Genomic DNA, 13,686 nt, shown 5'->3' with positions numbered 1-13,686 from the left:
CTGATCTTGTCATTTGGAAGTGCTGCTGTGATGTTCGGAGCTACTGTGTTGTTTGGTTACATGATGGTTGCGTGGCACCTGTGTGAAGACGCCAGGTCTTGACGTTCCAGGTGTCTGGATATTTGGATTTGAACAGACCAAGCTTCAAAATGGGGACAGCAGTTAATTCCTAGGGTTCAAAATCCAAATTTGGGGCCACAGACAAGTCAAAGTGCAGCTGTTTTAAGATACCTCTGCTTCTGGTTGGCTGTCAAGTTCAGACAGAAAGACAGTGTAGCTGCTTTTTTTCTTTTGCTTCAGAAAGTTCTGAAATTACTGGGTAATTTTATTATTCACAACCCTATAAACTCCTAGGGTTTTTTGACTGCAAGATTTCTGACTGTCTTCTGGAAAATTTTGGGTGGATTTTTTTGTGTAACTTCAAACTTACCTTTATTTTTTACTACAGATGATTTTGACAAGGTCCTTGCCTGAGGAAGTGAAGTGTGGTTATAAGGGTAAGGGGCCTCAGGTACATTTTGCCAGCAAAAATATTTATCAAAATGGCAATGTGTACATAAGCCATTTCATAAATTCATTGCTAAATATATTAACACCAAATATAAACTTCTTTGCCCCTCCTCAGATGGACAGGAGAGAGAAAATACAACAAAAGCCCTTGTAGTAACTACTTAAATTACAACAATTTATTGTTAAAACAGTACTGTTCACCATTTGGTTTAAATAGGCTAATAATTTTCCTGTTTCTTCCCCTTTGGGAATGCCAGTTCCTGCTCAATGCTCAAGTCAATTAAAAGTTCGAGTAAAAACTGTAAAGGGATTTCTAAGTTTTGAGAAAGAGGAAAAAATGAAACCTACTTCTGAGATTATCCCCTTTCCACCCCCCATCACCTCCAAAGGAGAAGCACTTACAAAGTAAAATAATATATAAATATATTATAAATAATCCTGCTGAAAGGGCTGGTCTTGGTTTAGAATAGGAGAAGGACTGGGGAGACATCAGTCCAGAATTTTGAAAAGTCTCTCCCATCTCCCTGATGCCAGTACACTTTTCCTCTCCATGGATTAATGGGAATGTGACCATTCCAAGGCAACCTGCCCCCCCTTCCCCTTCCACACCCTCATTTCTTGCTGAAAACACAGCAAACATCTCAGTCTAATTTTAAAAATACATCTTGATGGTTGCAGATTTTTTCCCCCTGAATTCCAGAACATTTGTACAGGTATTATACTCGTTGAAGGCTGCAAATCTAAATAAAGATTTATTGAAACATAAGGAAAATGAAGCAAAGGTAATTTATATTTCACAAATGCATTGTCTAATTTGTAGTTTGCAGGATTGATACTAATCAAGAATATTAAATCAGTGTACACGTGAGGGGAAGTTTGACACAGCAGACAATAAGCATTATTACATTAAAGTTTTCCAGATGCTTCCAGACTGAATTTTTATCTGAATGATGAACTTAAAATTCATGGACAAATGTTCAGATGTTTCTGGCTTGTATGGAATTCATTGCTACAGCTCTAGAGAACAGCTCTTACTCAGCTGAATGTGTGTTGGTTTTCCTTCTGCTCAACCTAGGAGATCTGCATGGCCTTTTTTTAAATCTCAGCAAGGAAACAATCATCTAAAGTACAGGGATAAGGAATGTGTTTTCTGTTCCCATCAGTGTTCTGTTGGAGGTTTACCAGATCTTGAGGGCAGGCATTCCTTTACTACAGCTCTGAACAGAGCCCACTATAATAATGAGTTCAGTTTGTGCCACAGCATCATCACTAATTTGAGCGTGGTTCTTTTTTCTGCCTTTACAGAATCTGGGTCTTCCTGGGTTTGAAATCCCAGGCAGCTTTAGCACATAAAGGTGGTCTCCTCACACATCCATATTAAAGCATGGGGTGGAGGAGAGTTTTTTTTTCTGCCAGAGAAGTCAAGACTTGTTGCATCTTTATTTTTCTTGGCATGTAGCTTATGATGTTTAGTTCAGCTGAAGCTTCTTCTGTCTTCTATTCCCTTTTTTGTTCATCTTTCCTCCTTTTTTCTCTCTCTTTTATAAAGTGTCCATCATTGGTTGCTCTGCTCCTGACAGAGAAAATAGTGCCACGTGGAAGAGCAACACAAGGTTGAGAGCTTGCATGTAGCAAAAATCCCCAACTTTAGTTTATAGGACTTTGTGGCGGCGTGCTGTTGGATTTCCCTGTCCAGGGGACATGCACCACTTGGGGACGTGCAGTGCTTGCCTCAGTCACAAGTGGATTACCCCCCCCACAGGGGCCGCAGCTCAGACGTCCAGATGAGGTGACCAGTGGTAGAAATCACATCAGAGAATATCCTGATCTGGATGGGACACACAAGCATCGCTGAGTCCAACACTTGGCCCTGCACAGGATCCCCTGAGAATCACACCCTGTGCTGAGAGCGTCGTCAAGACACTGCTTGAATGCTGCCAGGGTGGTGCTGGGGAGAATCTCTTTCTAATATCCAACCTAAACCTTCCCTGACACTTGAGGTCTCATGCCCTCGGGTCCTGTCACTGCCATCACAAAGAGATCACTGTCTGTCCCTCCTCTTCCCCCTCGACGATGTTGTCACTGCAGAGAGGCCTTCTCTTGTCCAGCTGAAGAGACCAAGCCCTCCTCCCTTGGCTTCTCCTCTACGCCCTTCCCCATTTTTTTGTCCTCCTTTGGACACTCTAATGGCTTGATAACCTTCTGATAGTATGGTGCCCAAAGGTGCTCCAGGTCTGGAGGTGAGGCTGCCTCAGCAGGGAGCAGAGTGGGACAATCCCCTGGCTGTCACGGTGTCCGTGCTGTCCCTGCGGCCCCAGGACAATCCCCTGGATGTCACGGTGTCCATGCTGTCCCTGCTGGCCCCAGGACAATCCCCTGGCTGTCAGGGTGTCCATGCTGTCCCTGCTGGCCCCAGGACAATCCCCAGGCTGTCACGGTGTCCATGCTGTCCCTGCCGGCCCCAGGACAGGGATGTCACCCCTGGCTCCCGGGCACTGCTGGCTCACATCCACAGGCCATGCACCAGAACCCACACATCCCTTTCCATGGTGCTTCTCTCCAGCATCTCCCCAGAGCTCAGCACCACACCCTCAGGGCGGGCTGGAAGGGAAGGATACCCTCAGTTACAAACTCTCCATATGTTTTATGATTACGTTTTTATGTATACGACACAATCCATACATTTAAGCCCGCCTCCTTGCGGCTTTGCTCCCCCGCGGCCGTTTCTCCGTGCGGAACCTCGGTGCCGGTCCCTCTTTCCAGCCGGCGCCCGGCGCTGCACCAGGCGCGCCCGTGGGGGCGGCCATGGCGGGGTCGGGGCTGAGCGAGCGGGAGCGGGCGGGCTGCCGCGACCTGCTGGAGCTCCTGCACACCGAGGAGCTGCTGGCGCTCACCGACACCGTCACCAACCGCCTGGTGCACCCGGAGAGCCGCCAAGGTGCGCGGGCAGCGCCGGCGCCGCTGGGCCGGGGCCTGCCGAGCGGGGCCGGGCCCTGCCCCGAGCCCCGCGTTCGCTTCCCCGGGCCCGGCGGCCGCGGCGGGCGGGGCTGCCCGGGCGGGCCGGGGCTCGCAGGGCTCGGCCGAGCTCGGGAGCGTTCTCCTGCGCAGCCCAGCAGCTCCTCCGGGGCTTGGCTGCTCGGAGCTTGAGGTTGTTTAGGCCGAGGAAGTTGAGGTGGCGACGGGCTCGTAGCAGATCTTCAGCTCCACAAGCATCTTTTTCCTCTCGGAGCCCTGCAGTGAGCTGCGAGCACGGCTGTGCCGGTAGTGGTTAAAAGTATTGAAAGCTCGAGACTCTCTTGCTGTTGGCATCAGTCACTTTTGCTTTCAGGTTTTGAAAGGGTGAAATACGAATCTGCATTGAACTTAGTTTTTTTTTTGCAGGACACTTCCAGTTGTGATCATCCACCTTCACTTTGTTGAGATTTGTTTTGTAATAGTTAATTTTTTATGTGAGTTACCTGAGGCCACTGAGTTTGTTGCCCTGATATATAATCATCCTAAAGCCTAAAGCCTTGAGTATGTTTCATGTGATGTAACTAAAACCTGTAAAATTTGCCCAACACATTTCTTTAGAAGTTTTTTTGCCTGTAGGTGTTTGTTCCCTACCTTTTTTTCCTACTTTTTGCGGTGGTTGTAGATTGCATTGAAAGATTTTTGTGTTTTCCTTTAGCTTTTTCTTTCTGGATAGATTTGGGGGTTTTATAGGTCCTGTGTTAAGTACTAGTCTCAGTTCAGGGGGAACTTTCTGCTGTGACTGCTTTAAAAGTGAATTCAAATTTGCCATGTTTCCTCATTCTGCCACAGAGACTTGTAGCTGAATTTTGTTTATTGTTGCCGTTCAGTGCACTGTTGTGCTAGGAGGCATTTTCTTGTGAACACGGGAGTTGTCATCACATTAGTGTGGAAATAAAACAGATTTAATTCCATTTCCAGCAGGCTTCAGGAAGGAGGTGGAACCTCACTTTCACAAACTGCTGTGCGTTGCTGAAACACTTCCCTAGAATTCTTGTCCGAGAAGCATATTTGCAAGTCTTTGGGGTGTATTCTGTGTCTGATATGATGAGGCCAGATTTAGGTTTAGAGACAAACTTTCAGTCTCTTCCTGTCCTGTCACCTTGTCTTGTACTGTGTTTGGAGGTCAGGAGTTTAAGAGATAGGTTAAGTTTGGGGTTTTATTGTGAAAGAAGGTAACTCTGACTTCAATTTCTTTCTTTGAAGAGGCCATTCATGCTATTCTGGTGTACAGCCAAAACGTGGAAGAACTTCTGAGGCGCAGGAAAGTCTACAGAGAAATCATCTTTAAGTATTTGGCGTCGCAGGGAATTGCAGTGCCTCCTTCTTCAGAGAAACACCTCCTCATCGAGCGTGTGAGGCAGCTCTGGAGCGGGCAGCTGATGGCACGAGCCTCAGAGCCAGGGCACAGGAAACCTGCTGCACAGGTGAGTGCTGCTGTTGGAAATCCTCAGGATGCTCAGCATCACATTGCATCCACAGGATGACCAGTGCAAATGTGGCTCTGCACCTGTAGGAAGTTCCCAGATCTTTTCAGCTCTTGGTTGGTTTGGTTTTAGTTGGGTTTGTTTGTTTGGTTTTTAAATTGCATCTGGAGGTGTCTGCTCTGTTTTCCACGGAAAAACTGTGGGGTCTTCTCCATGCTTTGAATTTTTAAATTGTCCTATAAGCTAAAATAGAAGATACTCACAAATAGTTTTGTGGGTTCAGGGACAGCTGAAAATAGAATGAATGGTGCAGAAATCCTGCAGAGGCCCTTGTGATTTTAGTGAGTTTATATATTGATAAAATGTGCAGTTTCCAGCAGTGACAGGTCAGTGCCATTTGTTTTCCCTTGGGGTTTGTAACACTTAATACAGCGTAAGGAAATGTGTTTTGGCAATAATAGGTTATTTTGAAGTTCAACTCTTTGCCATTTAGCAAATCCTCGTTGTGTAATGAACTTTAAGGGGTTTATTTGTGGTTCTAATTGTGGTTCACCTTGCTGTAGTTCAGAGCCCTCATGGGCAGCAGCCCCACCTCCTGGGCTGTGAGAGCTCTGTCCCTGTTGAGAACCTATTGCACTGAGCTTTCACTCAGGGATTAGCTGATGACAGCATTTAGCTGAGAATTGTTTTCAAAATAATCTTCTGTGTCCTTAATTCGAGGGAAAAAACAAAGGTTTCTCTTAGCAAAGTTCTGTGGTTGATGGTACATAAATGAAGTACTTAAAACACATCCATAAATTTAAAAGAAAGTCGGTGGATTTATTTATCACATACATCTTTCTTTGCATTTGTTTTCTCTTAATTCTTGTCTCTTCTTTCTTCACCACTTTGAAGAAATGGGAAACCTGAACCTATGTAACAGAATTGGAAATTAATTTCAATTTGTGGTGAAACAAATACCACATTTTTATACAGAATTCTTCAATATTTTCATGCTTAATTACTTAATGCTTATAACACAATTTAATACTTATTAGACATTGGTATTAACAAACTTGACATTTGATCTACTTCTAGAAATGTCTTACTGTCAAGTCATAAATACTGAGAAGTCCTACAAAGTAACTGTACATTTAGTTCCAAAAAATGTCACTTTACATCCTTCCCCTGCCCTTTTTCAGTAGAATCAGGATTTTCCTCTTTGTAAAGAGCCCAAGACACTGAAGCACTTTCTAGATATTGTTCAAGGAACCTGAATATAAACCTGTTCTCTACATTATATAATCATGTTTGTAAAAATAAGTGAGATTTTACTTTGGTGTTTCTCTTCAGGCCCTCTGGCTTAGAACATTTAAGAGGTTTAATATAAGTATGTGCACAATTTGATGTTTTTCTAAGTGGTAATTTTGCTAAACAGTTCTAAGAAAAAAATTTGCTTGACTGCAGAGTCACGGAAATGGACAGAACTCACCACAAGATGACGTTGGTGGTCTAGGAGGAGAATTCTGCCAGTGGTATTTTGAACTCCTGAACTCTCAACACCCTTTGGGAGTAAAATCTGAGGAGACATGGGGACCACAGCATTTTTGGGAGGATGCCAAACTGAAGTTCTGTTACAACACTTTGGAAAAAAACATAGAACAGTATGTGGGTGCAGAGATGGTGAGCCTGCGCCTGCTGTCCTTGGTTAAAGAAGAATGTCTCCTCTTCAACCCAAATTTGCATTCCAGTGGCCTGAAATGTGCTATGTCCCCTCATGGATTGGTGCTAGTGGCAGTGGCTGGCACAGTGCACAGAGACAATGCTTGTTTGGGTGTCTTTGAGCAAATCTTTGGCCTCATCAGCTGCCCTGTGAGGAATAACACCTGGAAAATAAAACTGGTGAACCTTAAAATAGTAGGACAGAACTCTCTGGAGCCTGGGATGCAAATTGAAGAACCTTCCATAAAATATGAGTTAAACCAACTGAGAGAGTTCTATGATGGGGATGAAATGACTGTGTTTGAACCTCAGAAATTCTGAGCAATTTGTCACGGCTGGGTGAGGGACTGGGCTGTTGCTGCCATGCAGTTTCTCTTCTCTGAGTAAGATTTGCTGAGTGGCAAGCGGAGATACAGGGAATTAGCCCAGGTGATGCTTGTGGGCACTTTCCAAGGGCTAACAAATGTTTCATGGGTATTCCTTCAGGTGTTGCACTGTCATTAGAGTGGGGTTTGGTTATTCATATTACATTTAAATGTGGAATGGCAGCAGTGTGTAATGAGGCATTCACAAACTGCACATTCTCTTCAGGACACCAGTTGAAACTCTTACCTGAGCTGTAATAGGAAGTCATTGCATCTGGCTTTTGAAATTTGGGAAGGGTAAGTGTGTAAATGGGCATCTGAGTTCAAAGAAAACCAATAGAAAACTCAAAACACTGAATGGAGGCAGCTGCTGTGAGTGTTCTGAATGTGATTTAATGGGACAGTGCAGGGAACTTGGCATTGTTGAAGATTTTTTTTTTAACTTCTTTGCATTAATTGCTGTCCTTTTACCTTATGGTTCCAGTTTTGTCATGAGTACACACAAATCGTTCTGTCTGCATTTCCAAGCAGACAAGCTTGAGATAGTTGCCCATTTCAAGCACTGACTGTCTGGGATCAAGAACTTGATTTCAAAACTTGCAGCAACACTGTATGAACCAAATGCTCTGATAGTTATTTTGTATATAATTACAACAGAGTTCTTAATATAATAGTTGTGATTTTTGTATGTTTTTTCAAAATAAGTATTTTGTTTACTCTGAGCTGCTTTATTACAGGTACTGAAAGTCCATTTGTTACCACTGGGTGGTTACAATGATAGGTCATGCTAAGAAAAGTATTCAGTTACAATTATTGCCAATGAAAAACTTGATTTTTTTCTTACTCTGTTTATTTATAGAGAATTAGAGGTGAAATGAGGTGAAAACTTCATTATTTAAATCAATCTTCTTTGGATTGTTTGGGATTTTATTTTAATTTTCTGGCTTTACTGTTTAAAATTTTGAAAACATAAACATTCCCCATAACTTAGCAGAAGCAAAAGAACTGTTGCCAGATTTTTCATGGTAAAGTGTGGCTGAGTGACAGGGAACAAGAAGGTTCAGTTATGCACAGAACTGATGTTTATGAACAGTCTGAATCTTGCTTTCTCTTTAAAGTAATTTCTTTTCAAAGCTGAAGTTCAGCTACTGTGTTGGGATGTTCTTTCTCAATAAACACCTGAGTTGTGGCTTCTCATTTTTCTCTTGTTTAAAATAAATATCCTTACTGAGAGTTAAAAATTCGATTTTGAAATCATTGACACAGGCAGAATTTTTTAAGAGCAGAAAAACATTGACTGTGTGGTAAATGTGAGAAGGTAATTTTGGCTTAACCTTGACTTTAAGGGAAATATTAAGATTTGTTTAAATGGAGTTGAAATTGTTTCTGGACTTTTTTAAACAGAGCTGGACAAGTTTAAAAAAAGCAAAATTATGTACAGGAGTGATTTCATCCCTCTTTTTAGATGCTGCTGTTCAGAGCTGAAGTAATTAATTGTTGATTTACTCTTGAAAACACTGGACATTTTAGTTGTATTCAGGAGACTGAAAAAATTAAGTAAAATTTATTCAAAACTGTTATAATCCATTTTCCTCTGTTTCCTAGCATGACAAAAAAATAACAGTTTCTTATGTCTACCACTGAAGCTGCAATGCTAAATTTGTGCTTTCTAGATCTCTCTCTGGTAAATAATTTGTCAAAAAACAAAATTCTTATTTGTGGCAAAGCGTGTGGAGCTTTCTGAATGTTAAACATTCAGAAGTTGTGTTCCCTCTGTGCTTTCTTTGGATGCTCCCCATGAAATGAAGTTTTTAAGTGTATTTAGGAATTTGTAAAAGATGTCTTCATCTGTTTAGACTTTACCAATTTTTATTCTGCTGTTTTTTTCCTGTTGTAATTGTCTTTATTATGACAGGAAGTCTTTTATGTTCCCTTGTCACAAGGTGCTTCTGCTTCTTTCTGCATTGCTTGCTGTTTTTTTGCAATCCATTATCTGTCTCAGTAGCTTGTTCTTTTTTTCCCTAAGAGTTAGATAAGGGTAAATTCTGCAAGCTGATAAAATTCTGTAAAAGGAGAAATACAGGCCTCCAATAAAGATACCAACAACCATAGCATTTTGCCTTTAGCTCATGCAATGTACTTCACTTTTCAAGGCATTTTGAAGACTTACTGCAGTTTGAAAGTTTCTTTTCTTTTTCAGGGCACAAAGTAGAAATCTGAGGTTTAATGTGGGTGCAACTGCAGGAGTGATGACAGTGCTGTGAGCATCCCTGCTGCCTGCAGGAAATCCAGAGGCTTGCTGGAGCCTCGGCAGCGACAGCAGTGGCCTCTGGGTGACATCTGGTGGCAGATTCATCACTTTCCTGGAGCTGCTGTCCCGAGGAGACTGTGCAGAAGAGGCTGCTTTATCCCACTCCTTGCTGGCAACAAAATGCCCTGAAATTGCCTGGTTCCCCCTTGCCTTGATCTAAAGGAAAGCTTAAAGGGAATCCCTCACCAGAATGAAAACTAAAAAACCTCTTATCTTTCCAGGATGAACTTAAAGAAATGGCAAAAATAAAACTTTCATGTGGCGTGTTGCCAGTAGTAATTGCCCTTACAGAAACTCTTTAGAGACTTGGGTTAGAACAAAGCAGAGATTTTTGTGAAAGTGGTGTTTGTGCAGAGAGGCATCTGTTGGAAGGAGCAAGGGATGTGTAAATTGCTGCAAAGCCACCTCTTCTCTGCCCTCTGAGAGCATAAATTGCAAGGGAAATAACATCATGTTGTACATGCTGCCATAAATCATGCATTTTACGACCAGTAAAAGCCTGAGCTGCTCATCTGGATGAGGTCTGGGTGCCTTGCCAGCATTTTCCCACTTAAGACTATTGAAAGGAAATGAGGATTTTTAATAACTTGACTGTGATTTAACAAAACAGGCTTATCTTTGAGCTATCTTCCTCCCCAGCTTCTGGAGTCTGTTGTCCCAAATAATGGACAGGAGCAGCTTTCAGGTAAGGAATGAGTGAATAAACTGGGGGTCTTCCACCAGGAGAGGCTGCAGCACCTCCTTTGCTGTAAGAACCATGGGATTGAGTAAAATTTGAAGGTGCCAACTGTTGGACTCTTCCAGGGCTGGAGATTCCATCAGCTCCCTGAGCAGCCTGTTCCAATGCCTGACCATCCTTGCAGTGAGGAAATACTTGATAATATCTAATCTAAGCCTCCCCTGGCATAACTTGAGACCATTTCCTCTCTTCCTGTCTTGTTTCCTGGGAAAAGAGAATGATCTCTGACTTCACTACACTCTCTCTTAAGGTAGCCATACAGAGTGATAATGTTCTCCTGAGCCTTCTGGTTAAACCTCCCATCCATCAGCCGGTCCACATCAGACTTGTGTCCCAGACCCTTCCCCAGCTCTATTCCCTTCTCTGGATGCACCTCAGGCCCTCAATGTCTTTCTTCTGTTTCAGAAGCCTGTAGAAAATCACTTCAAGTGTCCTCTGAAGCAGCCTGGATAACTCTTTAAGTGTTCTGTTTGAATCCCATGTTATAATTCCAAAACAGCAATCCAAATACTTTGATTTTTTTCCTCTTGGCAAATTGCAGAACCTCCCAAGCACAAGGAAAAACACGTTCTTGGGTTCTGTCTTGACAAGCTCTCACTGCCCTTACTGAAAAGGTTATTTTAGATACCCCTGGTTGTCACTGGGTCATTTGGGTTGTGTGGACTGAGGTCTCTGCTCTGTCTGAGTTTTTTTGTCCTAGGGTGAACCCTTTACAGTGCCCTGGGTGCTTCTGCTGCAGGAAACGTTTTAGTGCCAGTCAGGACGCTGCTTTTGAGGAAAATGCTGTTTGCTGCCATCACAATCGCTGTGATCTGATTCACACTTCAGAGTGTTCACCCTGGTGCTCCCTTGGGACAGGATGGACCAGGGAGATCCTGTGGCCAGGCTACCCTGCTCTCTGTGAGGCACTCAGGCTGCAGGACCACCCTGGAGCTGGCTGGCAGCAAACCCCCAACACATTTAGAGATGTTGTGCTGGCAGCATCTCAGCAACAGCTGTTTCATGCTCCTGTTGCACAGCACTGTTTGCTAATGTAAACACAGCTTAAGGGTGATGAAAATGGTAATATGGCCTCCTTAGGATAAAATTCAATTAGTTTTCATCCTAATGTCTTCTTAAAATGTGTGTATATATATGTACATACATATTTTTAACAAGCCTTTCACTCACTTTCTAGCATTTCCTTTGCAGGATTTATATTTCAAATGGAGTAATTGTCAGCTCCTCTTTAACAGCAATAAGCATAAGACATCATGTCAGTACTTGTTCATCTATTCCTTTTTCTCAGTTCATTAGTGTTATTTATTGCCTGGCTGGATTTTGAGTATTAATGAATTCTTCTCAAAGTTTGCATTTTTTATTGAAATAAATCGATCCGTTTAATATCTCTTCAGTAATTATGTGTATAGATATATTTGCACAGTGCCCCAGCTCTAACAAGATTAGTGGCAGGAAAATCCCATTCTGCAGATTAGCATGATGTATTGAGTTGAACTTTAGTATTTTCCTCTGGTGCTTCATTATGAAGGTTTATTACAGAAAAACACTTTGTCTTCAATTACTTGCTGGCTGATGTGCATCTGAAAGGCTCAGATGAGAAGTCATTTTTTTCTCTGAAATTAGAAACATCATCTTATGAGACACAAACTCTTTAAATGCTGCCATTAGAAATACATCTCATGACACTAAAAGGATCTCAGTATTTTCGGTTTGCAATTCAGTATTCCATTTTGTCACATCTGTGGCACATCCTGACAGTGACCAAACCATGAGCTCCCAGCAATGTCTCCTGCATCTTCCAGGGGTTTGCCAGGCCCTTGCAGGTGCCCCTCTCTTTAAACGTGGCTGGGCTGGGGTGCTGTGGGTTCTTCTGGCTGCCTGCAGACCCATTTCTGCATTAAAACTTGTGTTGCTGACAGAAACAGACAGATAGCCGAGTGCTACGACAGCACAGATGACTTTGCAGCTACTGTAATAACCATAAAAGTCTCTTTCCAGCTGTCTCCAGCAGCTGCTTTCCCCAGATATAACAGGCAAGGACTCTGCTGGAGGCAGGAGAACATCACACAATTTACTTGGAGCTCAGTCAGGGGTTAACAAGAAGGACAAAGGCTTTCAGAGCAACAGAAGGGCAAATTCTTCCCTGGGTGAGCTGAATTTCAGTGCTGGTCTTCCATGTCATTGACCCAGACTGGGATTGTGTTATGGATCTGCCAGGTTCTGTAGGAGCCTGGGAGGGCTGGTTTGTCACTGGCAAGGCTGCTCCTGCTTCAGCCCAGGATGCCACCCCTTTACAGCTGGCTGGGAAACAGGAGCAGTATCAGTGGCAACAATAAAACCACTAGATCATGAAATTAACATGTTAAAAACGTTCTAATTCAAACACTGTTAAGAGTTTCTGCATCCAGGAGAAAACCACCCACAAGAAACTTTGCACTTTGAGTGCAAACATTGTGTTTTCCCTAAAGGTTTTACAGATGGAACAGAGGGTTTGGATTACAACCTAAAAAAGTTGGATGCTTCCAGGCTATAGCTGACAAACTTTGGCAGAAGGCTGACACTACTAAGCATGATGGATAGAACTTTTTTAAACCCTGGCATGGAAAATATCTGGCTGTGGGCTCCATGGGGAGAAGCTGGTGTGTGGATGAGCCCTTCCAGGGGTTCTGTGACACAAGGAGACAGCTCTGCAGCCCTCCGGAAAAGTCCACTCACCCTGTCCTCCACAGGACCTGGGAAGAGGTAAATATGTCTGCTTATCCTAAAATGTGTTTCTGGAACTTGTGTGATTCCACATGTGGGAAGTTGCTGAGCAAAAGTGTCCTGCCTCTTGCTTACATCATTTCAGCTGTGATTTCTCATGTCCTGGCAGCTGTAAGTTTAATTAGTAACTATGCCATGTTTCAGTTACATGGAGGTGGTGTGGTTACCTGGGATAGTTCCTTGTGTCTGATTCACTTGGAGTGCCCTAAATCTGGACTTTTCATCAGAAGGCACATGTTCTACTTCCCTGTGTGCTCCCCTGGCCTGCATCCTGGGCAGGGCTGGAGAGAATCAGAGCCTTTGTATTTCCATATCTGCTCACAGTAACTAGAGCATTACAAATTAGGGAATGGGCTCAAAATTAGTTTTACTTCTTTTATCTTTTATTTTTCACCCTTTTCACTTTGAAACTCTGAGCTCTTCATTTCATTAACAGATTCCTTCTGCTCTCGGTGTCCCCACAAGATAGTAACACAGTCCACATTGGGAAATCCCTAACATTTTCAGTGTGCAAAAGGAAAAAGGTGCTGCTGGAAGGTTGTTCCCCTTTTCCCAGTCCCAGTGATTGCTTAAATAAAAGTTTAAACAAAAAAATTTAATCAAAACACCTTCAGTGTCTATTTTTAACCTGTGAAATCCTGGATCTACTGCCTGTAGGTGTGTTTTTTGTAGTATTACGGTTTTTAAACAGAAGTAAAATTGAGCCAGAAAAGTATGGCTACAGATCCCAGGTCAAAAGTGAAGGGCTGTTGGACTGAATTTCTATTTGTAACTACTTTTTTTTGTGATGTAGTTTGACCTCTGCAGGTAAAAGTTACCTGATGAATTGCATGCTCCTGAGTGGTATTCAGGATGTTT

At 42.9% G+C, this 13,686-nt stretch overlaps 1 protein-coding gene across 1 annotated transcript; it reads left to right on the top strand.

The window, feature by feature from the left end:
• The first annotated feature begins 2,820 nt into the window (after window positions 1–2,820).
• C3H3orf38 (chromosome 3 C3orf38 homolog) lies at window positions 2,821–9,126 on the top strand. Its single transcript, XM_086883598.1, has 3 exons — window positions 2,821–3,448; window positions 4,729–4,949; window positions 6,396–9,126. The coding sequence occupies exons 1-3, from the start codon at window positions 3,316–3,318 to the stop codon at window positions 6,969–6,971; spliced, it is 930 nt and encodes a 309-aa protein (XP_086739724.1). The 5' UTR covers window positions 2,821–3,315; the 3' UTR covers window positions 6,972–9,126.
• Window positions 9,127–13,686: the final 4,560 nt, after the last annotated feature.

The sequence above is a fragment of the Cyanistes caeruleus genome, chromosome 3, assembly GCF_971803275.1.
Source record: "Cyanistes caeruleus chromosome 3, bCyaCae1.hap1.1, whole genome shotgun sequence".
Classification (NCBI taxonomy): domain Eukaryota; kingdom Metazoa; phylum Chordata; class Aves; order Passeriformes; family Paridae; genus Cyanistes; species Cyanistes caeruleus.
This window is presented reverse-complemented; position numbering and strand designations above follow the sequence as displayed.

Bases quoted from the DNA above. Each gene is read 5' to 3' on its own strand.
- C3H3orf38 (XM_086883598.1), top strand. From the start codon at position 3,316: ATGGCGGGGTCGGGGCTGAGCGAGCGGGAGCGGGCGGGCTGCCGCGAC. The intron at 3,449-4,728 runs GTGCGCGGGCAG...CTTTCTTTGAAG, and splicing joins GCACCCGGAGAGCCGCCAAG to AGGCCATTCATGCTATTCTG. The intron at 4,950-6,395 runs GTGAGTGCTGCT...GCTTGACTGCAG, and splicing joins ACAGGAAACCTGCTGCACAG to AGTCACGGAAATGGACAGAA.